The 16726-nt window shown below is 40.7% G+C and overlaps 4 protein-coding genes across 4 annotated transcripts; all 4 read left to right on the forward strand.

Moving 5' to 3' along the window:
• The first annotated feature begins 1038 nt into the window (after positions 1-1038).
• LOC145903051 (tubulin alpha chain-like) lies at positions 1039-1373 on the forward strand. The gene is made up of 2 exons (XM_082991139.1): positions 1039-1215; positions 1271-1373. The coding sequence occupies exons 1-2, from the start codon at positions 1124-1126 to the stop codon at positions 1371-1373; spliced, it is 195 nt and encodes a 64-aa protein (XP_082847265.1). The 5' UTR covers positions 1039-1123.
• Positions 1374-1791: 418 nt separating this feature from the next.
• LOC145901470 (tubulin alpha-1C chain-like) lies at positions 1792-4633 on the forward strand. The gene is made up of 7 exons (XM_082989167.1): positions 1792-2113; positions 2801-3023; positions 3109-3213; positions 3288-3484; positions 3542-4039; positions 4109-4302; positions 4358-4633. The coding sequence occupies exons 1-7, from the start codon at positions 2111-2113 to the stop codon at positions 4491-4493; spliced, it is 1356 nt and encodes a 451-aa protein (XP_082845293.1). The 5' UTR covers positions 1792-2110; the 3' UTR covers positions 4494-4633.
• A 2953-nt stretch (positions 4634-7586) lies between these two features.
• LOC145901469 (tubulin alpha-1A chain-like) lies at positions 7587-10244 on the forward strand. The gene is made up of 7 exons (XM_082989166.1): positions 7587-7736; positions 8416-8638; positions 8724-8828; positions 8903-9099; positions 9160-9657; positions 9727-9920; positions 9976-10244. Exons 1-7 carry the CDS (start codon positions 7734-7736, stop codon positions 10109-10111), a joined length of 1356 nt encoding a protein of 451 aa, XP_082845292.1. The 5' UTR covers positions 7587-7733; the 3' UTR covers positions 10112-10244.
• A 3290-nt stretch (positions 10245-13534) lies between these two features.
• Positions 13535-16184, forward strand: LOC145901468 (tubulin alpha-1C chain). The gene is made up of 7 exons (XM_082989165.1): positions 13535-13691; positions 14349-14571; positions 14659-14763; positions 14838-15034; positions 15095-15592; positions 15662-15855; positions 15911-16184. Exons 1-7 carry the CDS (start codon positions 13689-13691, stop codon positions 16044-16046), a joined length of 1356 nt encoding a protein of 451 aa, XP_082845291.1. The 5' UTR covers positions 13535-13688; the 3' UTR covers positions 16047-16184.
• Positions 16185-16726: the final 542 nt, after the last annotated feature.

The following is a 16726-nucleotide window of genomic DNA, read 5'->3' on the forward strand; positions in this document are numbered from 1 at the left end:
ACAATATCCTGCCGTGTACTGTCCCATCCAGGTGAATATAAGTCCCAAGCCCCAACGACGGTTATCGGAAAACAAGCAGAACAGGCGACAGATGCATTATTGCAGATGACCTTGAAAACATGATTTCGTTGAAATAATTGTCATATAGGTCCTTCCAGTTCTCGAAAAAGACTTGTCCAGCAAGAGATGGATGTTTAATAAAACCACACATGACTGGGCCTTTAAACGATTAACTTTTCTGTAAATAGATATTAAAGTTTGATCTCCTTTTTAGTTCAATTTTACTTAACACACAGCATTAAGTAGAGTAGAGCATTTCGTTAGTAGAGTAGAGCATTTCGTTTTGGTTAAACGTTTAAACTGCGACGTCAACTGAAGTTTTGGTATCAAGAGTTTCTGCAAATGTAATTACAATGTAATTGCTTTTCTACGTCCCTTCATAAACTAAGCAACCAATTCCGACTTTCGGAAATCCAAGTCTAACTTTAAAACAGCATCTCAAAACGGTTTTCAAAAAAAAAAACATGAAAAAATCTCAATTTACAAGGCCAGTACAGTCGTTTTTGTTTACGCATGTCGCGAAGCTAAAATATCGGCGCATGTCAGGTGAAGGGTTAAGCTGTAATTGCGAACAATAGTTTACGACACAGCACGACAATCAATTTGAAACAACAACAATCACATTCTTTTGAAGAGTTTACCATGTTTTTTTATCAATATAGAGTGCCTTTTGGTCCCGTCTTAAATAACGTGTCTACAAGCCTTTGGACTCCTTTTTTTGTACATATACCAGTGGTTTAAATAATATTTTGGACCCGGGCATGTGGGTTCATACAGGCTACTTTGATAAAAACGTTGTAATACAATAAACAACTGAGTAATGCGTTGTTTTATTTTCAAAACGTGACAACGAGATTACCAGGGTTTCTCTTAATATGAAACGTAAGAGAACGATTTCCTGTGAAAAGAAATTGTGAGAAGACGTACGGCGACGCAGCAATATAGCAAAACAATGCAGTAGTTTGTGGATTGGTGTCCGACTGACTTCAAAGTTGGAATCAACCATCAGCCTCCGACTGTTGTCCCTGGTGGAGATTTGGCCAAAGTGCAACGTGCTGTTTGCATGTTGAGCAACACCACTGCCATCGCCGAGGCGTGGGCTCGTTTGGATCACAAGTTCGACTTGATGTACGCCAAGCGAGCATTCGTCCATTGGTAAGTAAATGACGTTCTTGTGCTGTTGCTATTTGCTCAACATGAAATCCGACAGGTATGTTGGCGAGGGAATGGAAGAAGGTGAATTCTCTGAAGCTCGTGAGGATTTGGCAGCTTTTGAGAAGGATTACCGAAGAAGTTGGTGCCGATTAAATTGATGACGATGTTGAAGAGGAAGGCGAGATTTGAACTCACGACCTTGGGCTAACCAGGCCCAACGCTCTACCAACTGAGCTACAGGAGCTCAGTGGCTTCACGGGGTAGATTGTGGCCAAGGTACACTGCCTTCGTACGAAGAATACATTTTAACTGAGAAGTAAATTTCAAACTCAAGTGCTTTAATTTTTTACAGAACAAGGGAGCAAGGCACAGGGTTTGACTTCACGGTCAGTAGCCTCTGTAAAAGCGTTAGTACATGAAATCCCTACCTAAGCCTTTTTTACTTTGTGGCTGCGACGAAGATATTGCGCAATAAAGTTGAACATATCATTTTGTGGAACACATGATGTGTTTGTTGAGGATAGCATTGTGTTCATAAAAACATTGCAACCAAAGATACATCACCGGAATGAACATGCGAGCTGCTGCCCTAATTTCCAGCAGTTACAGTCTTCGTACGTTTATGTTGTGAAACATCAATAATATAAAAATCACTTTACCGCCAAAAAGTGAGCGGACCAATCAGTGCTTGGAAGAGCGCCAAATCGTATGCTTCGATTGTGACGTAATGCTCCGCGGTATATAAACGCGCTTCGGGAGTGGGAGAGTTTACTTCCAGTTGTTTCAAAGCTACTTAGATTGCCTTAGAACGCTGTTTGTTGCTCGCGTCTAGTCGGTGCCTTGCTGTCAACTTTACCTATTTTTCAACGACCGATTGAATCATCAACCATCAAAAATGGTGAGTGTTTGGTATAAAGTTGTGTTTGCGTTTTACTATTTTGTGTATGCATAAAAGAATTAGACGCCTGATGTCAACTTTTACGCCTTTATCGTTGCCAATTCTATTTCGCTTCACATTGTTCTGTTAGATTAAGCTTGGTAGATTTTAGCGCAGAACAGAAATGATCAGCTAAGTTATTTGGTCGGAGAAGGTTTTGAATATGAAGGAAATGTACGAAATAACGTCGAAACAGACACAAAGTTCATTTAATGTAAAGTTTATTTGTCGAACTTGGTGCGTTCTGAAACCATTCCATTACGACAAAGCTCCGCTGTAAGTCCAACTCTTCTTGTTTTGCGTGGTTCGGCCTTCGGCGTTTCGCGCTGCCTTGCAGGTCACTGGTGCGTGAAATTGTGCCTTGCAGATCACTGGTGCGTGAAATTGTAGAGCTTCATACAGGAAACACTTTGAAACGGTCCGTCCGGGAAAGATTTCGTTTTGTTCCCGCGCATTTTCGGCTCCCAGTTAACGCCCTGTTACGCCTTTGGTCTCTTATTGCTTTTGCGTTTTCCTTTCATTGTGGTATAATTTTATACTACTTTTATAAATCAAAGTAAAACGCAGATATTCCGTTTTGCACTATCAATGTTTGTGGGTTGCCACATCTTTTCACAAATAAACCATGATAAATCTAATTTATTTTAGCGTGAATGCATCTCTATCCATGTCGGCCAAGCCGGAGTGCAGATGGGTAACGCCTGTTGGGAGTTGTACTGCCTCGAACATGGCATACAGCCTGACGGTCAGATGCCGAGTGATAAAACCATCGGTGGCGGAGACGATTCGTTCAACACTTTCTTCAGCGAAACTGGAGCTGGGAAACATGTTCCAAGAGCCGTCTTTGTCGATCTTGAGCCAACTGTGATTGGTAAGAAAATAATATTTGATATTTAACAAGTTAATTTCAGTACGAAATAACTTCATGTTAACCATATGCTGTGCTATGATTGCAGACGAAATTAGAACTGGAACCTACCGTCAACTCTTCCACCCCGAGCAACTGATCACAGGGAAGGAAGATGCTGCGAACAATTACGCTCGTGGTCATTACACAGTCGGTAAGTATAAAGACCCTTCTGCATGCTGTGGATTTTATGCAAGAACAAAACTCGAACACTCTTGCTTTTAATAGGCAAGGAGCTCATAGACCAGGTGATGGACCGCATGCGAAAACTCGCCGATCAATGTACCGGTCTTCAAGGGTTCCTCATCTTCCACTCATTCGGTGGAGGAACTGGATCTGGGTTCACATCTCTTCTCATGGAGAGGTTGTCTGTTGATTACGGAAAGAAATCCAAGCTCGAGTTCTCCGTCTACCCAGCTCCGCAGGTACGAATGCAAACTGGCTTAATGAAGGACACATGAAGCACATTTCTAATCTGCTAGATTTCTACTGCTGTTGTCGAGCCTTACAACTCGATCTTGACAACCCACACTACTCTGGAGCACTCCGACTGTGCTTTCATGGTCGACAACGAGGCCATCTATGATATCTGTCGCCGAAACCTTGACATCGAGCGACCAACTTACACCAACTTGAACCGTCTCATCAGCCAAATTGTTTCGTCCATCACAGCTTCGTTGCGATTCGATGGGTCCCTCAATGTTGATTTGACCGAGTTCCAAACCAACTTGGTGCCATATCCACGTATTCACTTCCCATTGGTCACTTACGCCCCAGTAATTTCGGCTGAAAAAGCTTACCACGAGCAACTTACCGTTGGTGAGATTACCAACTCTTGCTTCGAGCCAGCCAACCAGATGGTAAAATGTGATCCACGCCACGGCAAATACATGGCTTGCTGCTTGTTGTATCGTGGCGATGTTGTGCCCAAAGACGTGAACGCAGCCATTGCCCACATCAAAACCAAACGCACAATTCAGGTAATTTTTGCATTTCAACCTTCTTGGTTGTCGTTTGTTTTAATGGGTTAAGTAACAAATATATTTTAGTTTGTGGATTGGTGTCCGACTGGATTCAAAGTTGGAATCAACTACCAGCCTCCTACTGCTGTCCCTGGTGGAGATTTGGCCAAAGTACAACGTGCTGTTTGCATGTTGAGCAACACCACTGCCATCGCCGAGGCGTGGGCTCGTTTGGATCACAAGTTCGACTTGATGTACGCCAAGCGAGCATTCGTCCATTGGTAAGTAAATGAAGTTCTTGTGTTGTTGTTATTTGCTCAACATGAAATCCGACAGGTATGTTGGCGAGGGAATGGAAGAAGGTGAATTCTCTGAAGCTCGTGAGGATTTGGCAGCTCTTGAGAAGGATTACGAAGAAGTTGGTGCCGATTCAATTGATGACGATGTTGAAGAGGAAGAGGACGAATATTAGAAAATCCACTTTATTAATATCTTTGAGTCATTTAAAACAAAGATATACCTCGACGCTCTTCTGGTTTTATGACATTCACTTTCAACATTCTCACAGCTAACTTCGTTTTCCCTTGCACAATAAACTTTCTCAACAAGATATTTTATTGTGTTGCTGTGGTGTATTTTTTGTACAGACCTCTACCTAGCTTTCAATTCAGATGAGTATGTCGGCATTTTAAGACCGCATGTCTGTATTTTTCTAGAAGAAGTTCCTTCTATTGGTAATGCCCATCCTTTAGTTCTCCGTCACAATGTGAAGATGACGTAACAAAGCACTCATTGGTGCACTAGTCTCAATTTTACGATTGGGTAAGTGCATGTGCTATGCATATATGACGAATTTGAGTCCGTTTCGTGCAGTTTTAGTGTGGTTTGGGGCGTTTTCAATCAGAATCCCGTTTAAATCACTTGGTGATGTGTGCTGAAGGAAATTGAACCAAAAAGTAGCTTAAATCTCGAGTTGTCATTATAGAAAAATGAATTTTAAGTTGCCCAGTCATTTGTAGCTTTATGGTGAGATTTGTCTATGTATTCTGGTTTGCATTCAGATTTGTCTATGCAATTGGTTGCTGGACAATTGCCTTTCCCTCTTCTGGTGGAATGAAACCCTTTAAGATCAACAATGTTAACGCATGTCGCGAAGCTAAAATATCGGCACATATCGGGTAAAGGGTTAAGCTGTAATTGCGAACAACAGTTTACGACACAGCACGACAATCAATTTGAAACAACAACAATCACTTTCTTTTAAAGAGTTTACAATGCTTTTTTTTATCAATATAGAGTGCCTTCTGGTCCAGTCCTAAATATCGTGTCTAAGTCTTCGAACTTCTTTTTTTGTACATATAGGCCTACGATTGGTTTGAATAACATTTTGGACCCGGGCATTGTTGGTTCATACAGGCTTCTTTGATAAAAACGTTATCATACATTAAATAACAGAGTAATGCGTCGTTTAGTTTTCTAAATGTGACAACGAGAAAAACACGACAGGGCAAATTTTGAATCAGCAACTTCCGTACTAAACAATTTTTTCCATGATAATCACTGAATGTAAATGAAGCAACGAAATTTAATGTAAACTTTCCTTTAGACATTCTAAATCCCAGGATTTGTTTTTGTTCAAATTAGGGTCACGGCAACGGAGCCAGAACGAAACTGCTTCATGCGAAGACATGTGCAACGAAATGCCCAATTTCTTGTTCATTTAACAAAATCTTTCTGTGGTTTCACGTTAACAATTATTCAAAAAGCTTTGATTGCAACAATTGTTTTGTTTGTTTTCCAATCTATGTATGTGTATTATTCGGAATACCCCGTAACAAAACTATTCAGGTAAATATTTGAACACTGAACAGTAGTGGCCAATTAAGGGTAAGGGTTTAAACATCACAACTGGGAGACAAGTTTTTTTACAAGCATAGAAACAAATTTGGCCCAGAAAAGAGGATTGGGGTTCGTTTCTAGTGGGCCTGACGTGGTGACCTAAATTTATGACAAAATCAACGAGAGAGTCGAACGAAAACTGATTTCATCAATTTTTCAACCGATGAACGATAATTGTTGTGTAATACTCAGAGCCTAGTCATATTTATTCGGGATAAGTTGGTTGTAGTCAAGTAACATTATGAAGGTTTTGGGTCATGGTGAACGTATATTGCAAGAAAGTCCATGCAAGTTGAAAATTGTAAACTTTTTGAACAATTTAGGCATTTTTCCAATTCGTAATTCGGTGTATATATACTTGGTACATATACAAAACATTCACTTACAAAAAAAATGTTTTAATGCCAAGAAAAAGACGTAGTGCCGTGTTACAAATCATGGCTTCTTCAGTTTCCTTCTCATAAAACCGGTGATCCACACATCATATAGATACAAATATCCGTATATCGCGATACACCAAAAAGGGCACGGACGATCTTTACCAACGCGCCAAGACCATCGTCATTTTGGCGAAATGGAAATTTGTTTTAAACCGAAATTATTTCACGCATGAGTAAACATGTTCTTAATCAGCGTATTTACACAAAATGTGCATTGACTCATTAAAGAAGATCTCCAATATTTCCAAAACAATATTTATACCTTTTAGTGGCGATTTTTGAACACCTACGAAGCATATCGCAACAAAATGGTTTGTCTGTGGGTGCATGGTTTATCTGAACCGCAAGTGCTCGCTGTGTGTGCTTTCTGGAACTATACACCCTACACGCTTGTTGGGATTCACACAGCGTGACCGCGGTCAAACCCTTTTTGTTGCGATGTACTTTATACGTGTTCAGAAAAACGCTATGATATTCTGGTGTACATTTTCTAAGCCTACATCAGTTTAAAATATATATATGGCCAGGAATATGCTTAAAACTAGAATTGAATCGATCCACATTTTCCATGCCAGTCAAGATCATACAGTCGTTTTTGTTCACGCATGTGGCAAAGCGATAAAACCTGCGCATGTCAGGTAAAGGGTTAAGCTGTAATTACGAACAACACAGTTTAGGACGCAGGACAACAATCAATTCGAAACATCAACAATCACTTTCTTTTAAAGATTTCACAATAGGCTTTTTCAATATAAAGTGCCTCCTGGTCCCGTCTTAAATAACATGTGTACAAGTCTTTGGACTCCCGGCCGGGTTCGTTTTTCAGTAAATACGAGTGGTTTGAATAACATTTTGGACCAGGTCATTTGTATGTGTTTATACAGGCTACTTCGATCAAAACATTGTGATAAAATAAGCATGTTATAACAAAAAAAATTGCACTGCATCTGTCGTAATAATGTTTTTCCATTTTCTTGAATACATGGATGTGTTTGTTGAGGATAACATTGTGTTCATAAAAACATTGCAACCAAAGATATATCACCGGAATAAACATGCAAGCTGTTGTCCTAATTTCCTGCAGTTCCAGCCTTTGTACGTTTATGTCGTGAAACATCAATAATATAAACCTTTACCGCCAAAAAGTGAGCGGACCAATCAGAGCGTGGAAGAGCGTCAGATCAAATGCTCCGATTGTGACGTAATGCTCCGCGGTATATAAACGCGCTTCGGGAGTGGCAGCGTTTACTTCCAGTTGTTTCGAAGCTACGTAGATTGCCTTAGAACGCTGTTTGTTGCTTTGCGTCTAGTCGGTGCCTTGCTGTCAAATTTACCTACTTTTCAACGACCGATCAAATCATCAATCATCAAAAATGGTGAGTGTTTGGTATAAAGTTGTGTTTGCGTTTTACTATTTTGTGTACGCATAAAAGGATTAGGCGCCTGATGTCAACTTTTACGCCTTTGTCGTTGCCAATTCTATTTCGCTTCACATTGTTCTGTTAGATTGAGCTTGGTAGATTTTTGCGCAGAACAGAAATGATCAGCTAAGTTATTTGGTCGGAGAAGGTTTTAAATATGAAGGAAATGTACGAAATAACGTCGAAACAGACACAAAGTTTATTTAATGTAAAGTTTATTTGTCGAACTTGGTGCGTTCTGAAACCATTCCATTACGACAAGGCTCCGCTGTAAGTTCAACTCTTCTTGTTTTGCGTTGTTCGGCCTTCGGCGTTTCGCGCTGCCTTGCAGGTCACTGGTGCGTGAAATTGTGCCTTGCAGGTCACTGGTGCGTGAAATACAGGAAACACTTTGAAACGGTCCGTCCGGGAGAGATTTCTTTTTGTTCGCGCGCATTTTCGGCTCCCAGTTAACGCCCTTTTACGCTAGGCATTCGGCCTCTAATTGCTTTTGCGTTTTCCTTTCATTGTGGTATAATTTTATAATACTTTTACAAATCAAAGTAAAACGCAGATATTCCGTTTTGCACTATCAATGTTTGTGGGTTGTCACATCTTTTCACAAATAAACCATAATAAATCTAATTTATTTTAGCGTGAATGCATCTCTATCCATGTCGGCCAAGCCGGAGTGCAGATGGGTAACGCCTGTTGGGAGTTGTACTGTCTCGAACATGGCATACAGCCTGACGGTCAGATGCCGAGTGATAAAACCATCGGTGGCGGAGACGATTCGTTCAACACTTTCTTCAGCGAAACTGGAGCTGGAAAACATGTGCCAAGAGCCGTCTTTGTCGATCTTGAGCCAACTGTGATTGGTAAGAGAATAATATTTGATATTTAACAAGTTAATTTCAGTACGAAATAACTTCATGTTAACCATATGCTGTGCTACGATTGCAGACGAAATTAGAACTGGAACCTACCGTCAACTCTTCCACCCCGAGCAACTGATCACAGGAAAGGAAGATGCTGCCAACAACTACGCTCGTGGTCATTACACAGTCGGTAAGTGTAAAGACCCTTCTGCATGCTGTGGTTTTTATGCAAGAACAAAACTCGAACACTCTTGCTTTTAATAGGCAAGGAGCTCATAGACCAGGTGATGGACCGCATGCGAAAACTCGCCGATCAATGTACCGGTCTTCAAGGGTTCCTCATCTTCCACTCATTCGGTGGAGGAACTGGATCTGGGTTCACATCTCTTCTCATGGAGAGGTTGTCTGTTGATTACGGAAAGAAATCCAAGCTCGAGTTTTCCGTCTACCCAGCTCCGCAGGTACGAATGCAAACTGGACAAGGACACAGAAAATTGTATCCGTCAGCTTTTATCCTCTAGATTTCTACTGCTGTTGTCGAGCCTTACAACTCGATCTTGACAACCCACACTACTCTGGAGCATTCCGACTGTGCTTTCATGGTCGACAACGAGGCCATCTATGATATCTGTCGCCGAAACCTTGACATCGAGCGACCAACTTACACCAACTTAAACCGTCTCATCGGCCAAATTGTTTCGTCCATCACAGCTTCGTTGAGATTCGATGGAGCTCTCAACGTTGATTTGACCGAGTTCCAAACCAACTTGGTGCCATATCCACGTATTCACTTCCCATTGGTCACTTACGCCCCAGTAATTTCGGCTGAAAAAGCTTACCACGAGCAGCTTACCGTTGGTGAGATTACCAACTCTTGCTTCGAGCCAGCCAACCAGATGGTAAAATGTGATCCACGCCACGGCAAATACATGGCTTGCTGCTTGTTGTATCGTGGCGATGTTGTGCCCAAAGACGTGAACGCAGCCATTGCCCACATCAAAACCAAACGCACAATTCAGGTAATTTTTGCATTTCAACCTTCTTGGTTGTCGTTTGTTTTGATGGGTTAAGTAACAAATATGTTTTAGTTTGTGGATTGGTGTCCGACTGGATTCAAAGTTGGAGTCAACTACCAGCCTCCTACTGTTGTTCCTGGTGGAGATTTGGCCAAAGTGCAACGTGCTGTTTGCATGTTGAGCAACACCACTGCTATCGCCGAGGCGTGGGCTCGTTTGGATCACAAGTTCGACTTGATGTACGCCAAGCGAGCATTCGTCCATTGGTAAGTAAATGACGTTCTTGTGTTGTTGCTATTTGCTCAACATGAAATCCGACAGGTATGTTGGGGAGGGAATGGAAGAAGGTGAATTCTCTGAAGCTCGTGAGGATTTGGCAGCTCTTGAGAAGGATTACGAAGAAGTTGGTGCCGATTCAGTTGATGACGAAATTGAAGAGGAAGACGAGGAATATTAAAAATCCACTTCATTATTGTATTTTAGTCATTTAAAACAAAGATACACCTCGGTTCTCTTCTGGTTTTATGACATTCTCTTTCAACATTCTCACAGCTGACTTCGTTTTCCCTTGCACAATAAACTTTCTCAACAAGCTATATTTTTTGTGTTGCTGTGGGGTATTTTTTGTACAGACCTCTACCTAGCTTTCAATTCAGATTAGTATGTTGTCATTTTGAGACCGCATGTCTGTATTTTTTTGGAAGAAGTTTCTTCGTTAAGTAATGCCCATTCTTTAGTCCTCCGTCAAAATATAAATATGACGTAACAAAGCACTCCGTGGTGCACTAGTCTCAATTTTACGATTGGGTAAGTGCATGTGCTATGCATATAGGACGAATTTGAGTCCATTTCGTGCAGTTTTAGTGTGGTTTGGGGCGTTTTAAATCAGAATCCCGTTTAAATCACTTGGTGATGTCTGCTGAAGGAAATTGAGCCAAAAAGTAGCTTAAACCTTGAGTTGTTATTGTAGAAAAATGAATTTTGAGTTGCCCAGTCATTTGTAGCTGTATGGTAAGATTTGTCTATGTATTCTGTTTTGCATTCAGATTTGTCTATGCAATTGGTTGCTGGACAATTGCCTTTTCCCCCTCTGGTTGCATGAAACCCTTTAAGATAAACAATGTTTACGCATGTCGCGAAGCAAAAATATCGGCACATATCGGGTAATGGGTTAAGCTTGTAACGAACACACAGAACGACAATCTACGCAACAAGCTGTAATTGCGAACAATAGTTTACGACACAGCACGACAATCAATTTGAAACAACAACAATCACTTTCTTTTAAAGAGTTTACAATGTTTTTTTTATCAATATAGAGTGCCTTCTGGTCCAGTCCTAAATATCGTGTCTAAGTCTTCGAACTCCTTTTTTGTACATATAGGCCTACGAGTGGTTTGAATAACATTTTGGACCCGGGCATTGTTGGTTCATACAGGCTTCTTTGATAAAAACGTTATCATACATTAAATAACAGAGTAATGCGTCGTTTAGTTTTCTAAATGTGACAACGAGAAAAACACGACAAGGCAAATTTTGAATCAGCAACTTCCGTACTAAACAATTTTTTCCATGATAATCACTAAATGTAAATGAAGCAACGAAATTTAATGTAAACTTTCCTTTAGACATCACGAAACAGCCCTTATAAATCCCAGGATTTGTTTTTGTTCAAATTAGGGTCACGGTAACGTAGCAAGAACGAAACTGCTTCATGCGAAGTCCTGTGCAACGAAATGCCCAATTTCTTGTTCGTTTAACAAAATTTTTCTGTAGTTTCATGTTAACAACTACTCAAAAAGCTTTGATTGCAACAATTGTTTTGTTTGTTTTCCAATCTATGTATGTGTATTATTCGGAATACCCCGTAACAAAACTAACACTGAACAGTAGTGGCCAATTAAGGATAAGGGTTTAAACATCACAACTGGGAGACACGTTTTTTTACATGCATAGAATCAAATTTGGCCCAGAAAAGTGGATTGGGGTTCGTTTCTAGTGGGCCTGACGTGGTGTCCTAAATTTATGACAAAATCAACGAGAGAGTCGAACGAAAACTGATTTCGTCAATTTTTCAACCAATGAACGATAATTGTTGTGTAATACTCTAGCAGGACCTAGTTATATTTATTGGGGATGAGTTTGCTGTAGTCAAGTAACATTATGAAGGTTTTGGGTCATGGTGAACGTATATTGCAAGAAAGTCCATGCAAGTTAAAAATTGTAAACTTTTTAAACAATTTTGGCATTTTTCCAATTCGTTATTCGGTGTATATAAACTTGGACATATACAAAACATTCAATTATAAAAAAAATTGTTTCATTGCTTAACAGAAAAGAAAAGGCGTAGTGCCGTGTTACAAATCATGGCTTCTTCAGTTTCCTTCTCATAAAACCGGTGACCCACACATCATATAAATACAAAATTCCGTATATCGCGATACACCAAAAAGGGCACGGACGATCTTTACAGGCGCCAAGACCATCGTCATTTCTGTGAAATGGAAATTTGTTTTAAACCGAAATTATTTCACGCATGAGTAAACATGTCCTTAATCAGCGTATTTACACAAAATGTGCATTAACTCATTAAAGAAGATCTCCAATATTTCAAAAACAATATTTGTACATTTTGGTGGCGATTTTTGAACACCTATGAAGCATATCGCAACAAAATGGTTTGACTGTGGGTGGTTTATCTGAACCGCAAGTGCTCGCTGTGTGTGCTTTGTGGAACTACACCCTACACGCTTGTTGGGATTCACACAGCGTGACCGCGGTCAAACCCCTTTCGTTGCGATGTACTTTATACGTGTTCAGAAAAACGCTATGATATTCTGATGAACTTTTTCTTAGCCTACATTAATCTAAAAATATATATGGTCTGGAACATGCTTAAAACTAGAATTGAATCGATCCACATTTTCCATGCCAGTCAAGATCGGTGCAGTCCTTTTTGTTCACGCATGTGGCAAAGCGATAAAACCGTCACATGTCAGGTAAAGGGTTAAGCTGTAATTGCGAACAACACAGTTTAGGACGCAAGACAACAATCATTTTCTTTTAAAGATTTCACAATAGGCTTTTTCAATATAAAGTGCCTCCTGGTCCCGTCTTAAATAACATGTGTACAAGTATTTGGACTCCCGGCCGGGTTCGTTTTTCAGTATATACGAGTGGTTTGAATAACATTTTGGACCAGGTCATTTGTGTGTGTTTATACAGGCTACTTCGATCAAAACATTGTGATAAAAAAAGCATGTTATAACATAAAAAAATGGCACTGCATCTGTCGTAATAATGTTTTTCCATTTTCTTGAATACATGATGTGTTTGTTGAGGATAACATTGTGTTCATAAAAACATAGCAACCAAAGATACATCACCGGGATAACATGCAAGTTGCTGTCCTAATTTCCTGCAGTTACAACCTTCGTACGAAGAATACATTTTAACTGAGAAGTGAATGTCAAACTCAAGTGCTTTAATTTTTTACAGAACAAGGGAGCAAGGCACAGGGTTTGGCTTCACGGTCAGCAGCCTCTGTAAAAGCGTTAGTACATGAATTTTTTTTTGCTTTTTTCACTTTATGGCCTAGACGAAGATATTGCGCAATAAAGTTGAACGTTCCATTTTGTTGAATACATGGATGTGTTTGTTGAGGATAGCATTGTGTTCATAAAAACATTGCAAACAAAGATATATCACCGGGATTAACATGCAAGCTGCTGTCCTAATTTCCTGCAGTTCCAGCCTTTGTACGTTTGTGTCGTGAAATATCAATAATATAAACCTTTACCGCCAAAAGCGAGCGGACCAATCAGAGCGTGGAAGAGCGTCAGATGAAATGCTCCGATTGTGACGTAATGCTCCGCGGTATATAAACGCGCTTCGGGAGTGGCAGCGTTTACTTCCAGTTGTTTCAAAGCTACGTAGATTGCCTTAGAACGCTGTTTGTTGCTTCGCGTCAAGTCTTGCCTTGCTGTCAACTTTACCTACTTTTCAACGACCGATCAAATCATCAATCATCAAAAATGGTGAGTGTTTAGTATAAAGTTGTGTTTGCGTTTTACTATTTTGTGTACGCATAAAAGAATTAGGCGCCTGATGTCAACTTTTACGCCTTTATCGTTGCCAATTCTATTTCGCTTCACATTGTTCTGTTAGATTAAGCTTGGTAGATTTTTGCGCAGAACAGAAATGATCAGCTAAGTTATTTGGTCGGAGAAGGTTTTAAATATGAAGGAAATGAACGAAATAACGTCGAAACAGACACAAAGTTTATTTAATGTAAAGTTTATTTGTCGAACCTTGTGCGTTCTGAAACCATTCCATTACGACAGGGCTCCGCTGTAAGCCCAGCTTTTCTTGTTTTACGTCGTTCGGCCTTCGGCGTTTTGCGCTGCCTTGCAGGTCACTGGTGCGTGAAATTGTAGAGCTTCATACAGGAAACACTTTGAAACGCTCCGTCCGGGAAAGATTTCGTTTTGTTCCCGCGCATTTTCGGCTCCCAGTTAACGCTCTTTTACGCCTTTGGTCTCTTATTGCTTTTGCGTTTTCCTTTCATTGTGGTATAATTTTATACTACTTTTATAAATCAAAGTAAAACGCAGATATTCCGTTTTACACTATCAATGTTTGTGGGTTGCCACATCTTTTCACAAATAAACCATAATAAATATAATATATTTTAGCGTGAATGCATCTCTATCCATGTCGGCCAAGCCGGAGTGCAGATGGGTAACGCTTGTTGGGAGTTGTACTGCCTCGAACATGGCATCCAGCCTGACGGTCAGATGCCGAGTGATAAAACCATCGGTGGCGGAGACGATTCGTTCAACACTTTCTTCAGCGAAACTGGAGCTGGAAAGCATGTACCAAGAGCCGTCTTTGTCGATCTTGAGCCAACTGTTATTGGTAATTTGTTTTTTTATTCAATAGCCAACTAATTAATATTTGTACGAAATAACTTCACGTTAACCATATGCTGGGCTATGATTGCAGACGAAATTAGAACTGGAACCTACCGTCAACTCTTCCACCCTGAGCAACTGATCACAGGGAAGGAAGATGCTGCTAACAACTACGCTCGTGGTCATTACACAGTCGGTAAGTATAAAGACCCTTCTGCATGCTGTGGTGTTTATGCAAGAACAAAACTCCAACACTCTTGCTTTTTATAGGCAAGGAGCTCATCGACCAGGTGGTCGATCGCATCCGTAAGCTCGCCGATCAATGTACCGGTCTCCAAGGGTTCCTCATTTTTCACTCATTCGGTGGAGGAACTGGATCTGGGTTCACATCTCTTCTCATGGAGAGGTTGTCTGTTGATTACGGAAAGAAATCCAAGCTCGAGTTTTCCGTCTACCCAGCTCCGCAGGTACGAATGCAAACTGGACAAGGACACAGAAAATTGTATCCGTCAGCTTTTATCCTCTAGATTTCTACTGCTGTTGTCGAGCCTTACAACTCGATCTTGACAACCCACACTACTCTGGAGCACTCCGACTGTGCTTTCATGGTCGACAACGAGGCCATCTATGATATCTGTCGCCGAAACCTTGACATCGAGCGACCAACTTACACCAACTTGAACCGTCTCATCAGCCAAATTGTTTCGTCCATCACAGCTTCGTTGAGATTCGATGGGTCCCTCAATGTTGATTTGACCGAGTTCCAAACCAACTTGGTGCCATATCCACGTATTCACTTCCCATTGGTCACTTACGCCCCAGTAATTTCGGCTGAAAAAGCTTACCACGAGCAACTTACCGTTGGTGAGATTACCAACTCTTGCTTCGAGCCAGCCAACCAGATGGTAAAATGTGATCCACGCCACGGCAAATACATGGCTTGCTGCTTGTTGTATCGTGGCGATGTTGTGCCCAAAGACGTGAACGCAGCCATTGCCCACATCAAAACCAAACGCACAATTCAGGTAATTTTTGCATTTCAACCTTCTTGGTTGTCGTTTGTATTATTGGGTTAAGTAACAAATATATTTTAGTTTGTGGATTGGTGTCCGACTGGATTCAAAGTTGGAATCAACTACCAGCCTCCTACTGCTGTCCCTGGTGGAGATTTGGCCAAAGTACAACGTGCTGTTTGCATGTTGAGCAACACCACTGCCATCGCCGAGGCGTGGGCTCGTTTGGATCACAAGTTCGACTTGATGTACGCCAAGCGAGCATTCGTCCATTGGTAAGTAAATGACGTTCTTGTGTTGTTGTTATTTGCTCAATATGAAATCCGACAGGTATGTTGGCGAGGGAATGGAAGAAGGTGAATTCTCTGAAGCTCGTGAAGATTTGGCAGCTCTTGAGAAGGATTACGAAGAAGTTGGTGCCGATTCAATTGATGACGATGTTGAAGAGGAAGAGGACGAATATTAAAAAATCCACTTTATTAATGTATTTTAGTCGTTTAAAACAAAGATACACCTCGGTTCTTTTCTGGTTTTATTACATTCTCTTTCAACATTCTCACAGCTAACTTCCTTTTTCCTTGCACAATAAACTTTCTCAACAAGATATTTTTTTGTGTTGCTGTGGTGTATTTTTTGTACAGACCTCTACCTAGCTTTCAATTCAGAGGAGTAATTCGGCATTTTAAGACCGCATGTCTGTATTTTTCTAGAAGAAGTTTCTTCTATTGGTAATGCCCATCCTTTACTCCTCCGTCACAATGTAAAGATGACGTAACAAAGCACTCATTGGTGCACTAGTCTCAATTTTACGATTGGGTAAGTGCATGTGCTATGCATATATGGGGAATTTGAGTCCGTTTCGTGCAGTTTTAGTAGGATTTGGGGCGTTTTTGATTAGAAGAATCCCGTTTAAATCACTTGGTGATGTGTGCTGAAGGAAATTGAACTAAAAAGTAGCTTAAATCTCGAGTTGTCGTTACAGAAAAATGAATATAAAGTTGCCCAGTCATTTGTGGCTTTATGATAGATTTGTCCATGCATTCTGGTTTGCATTCAGATTTGTCTATGCAATTGGTTGCTGGACAATTGCCTTTGCCCCTCGGGTGGCATGAAACCCTTTAAGATCAACAATGTTTACGCATGTCG

This window comes from Ascidia mentula, chromosome 5 (genome assembly GCF_947561715.1).
Source record: "Ascidia mentula chromosome 5, kaAscMent1.1, whole genome shotgun sequence".
NCBI lineage: Eukaryota > Metazoa > Chordata > Ascidiacea > Phlebobranchia > Ascidiidae > Ascidia > Ascidia mentula.

Excerpts from the sequence above, each read along its gene's own strand:
- LOC145901470 (XM_082989167.1), top strand. Across the intron at positions 3,485-3,541 it reads CCGTCTACCCAGCTCCGCAG|ATTTCTACTGCTGTTGTCGA; the intron begins GTACGAATGCAA and ends CTAATCTGCTAG. Across the intron at positions 4,040-4,108 it reads AAACCAAACGCACAATTCAG|TTTGTGGATTGGTGTCCGAC; the intron begins GTAATTTTTGCA and ends AATATATTTTAG.
- LOC145903051 (XM_082991139.1), top strand. The coding sequence starts at position 1,124 with ATGTTGAGCAACACCACTGCCATCGCCGAGGCGTGGGCTCGTTTGGAT. Across the intron at positions 1,216-1,270 it reads AAGCGAGCATTCGTCCATTG|GTATGTTGGCGAGGGAATGG; the intron begins GTAAGTAAATGA and ends GAAATCCGACAG.
- LOC145901469 (XM_082989166.1), top strand. Across the intron at positions 9,100-9,159 it reads CCGTCTACCCAGCTCCGCAG|ATTTCTACTGCTGTTGTCGA; the intron begins GTACGAATGCAA and ends TTTATCCTCTAG. Across the intron at positions 9,658-9,726 it reads AAACCAAACGCACAATTCAG|TTTGTGGATTGGTGTCCGAC; the intron begins GTAATTTTTGCA and ends AATATGTTTTAG.
- LOC145901468 (XM_082989165.1), top strand. Across the intron at positions 15,035-15,094 it reads CCGTCTACCCAGCTCCGCAG|ATTTCTACTGCTGTTGTCGA; the intron begins GTACGAATGCAA and ends TTTATCCTCTAG. Across the intron at positions 15,593-15,661 it reads AAACCAAACGCACAATTCAG|TTTGTGGATTGGTGTCCGAC; the intron begins GTAATTTTTGCA and ends AATATATTTTAG.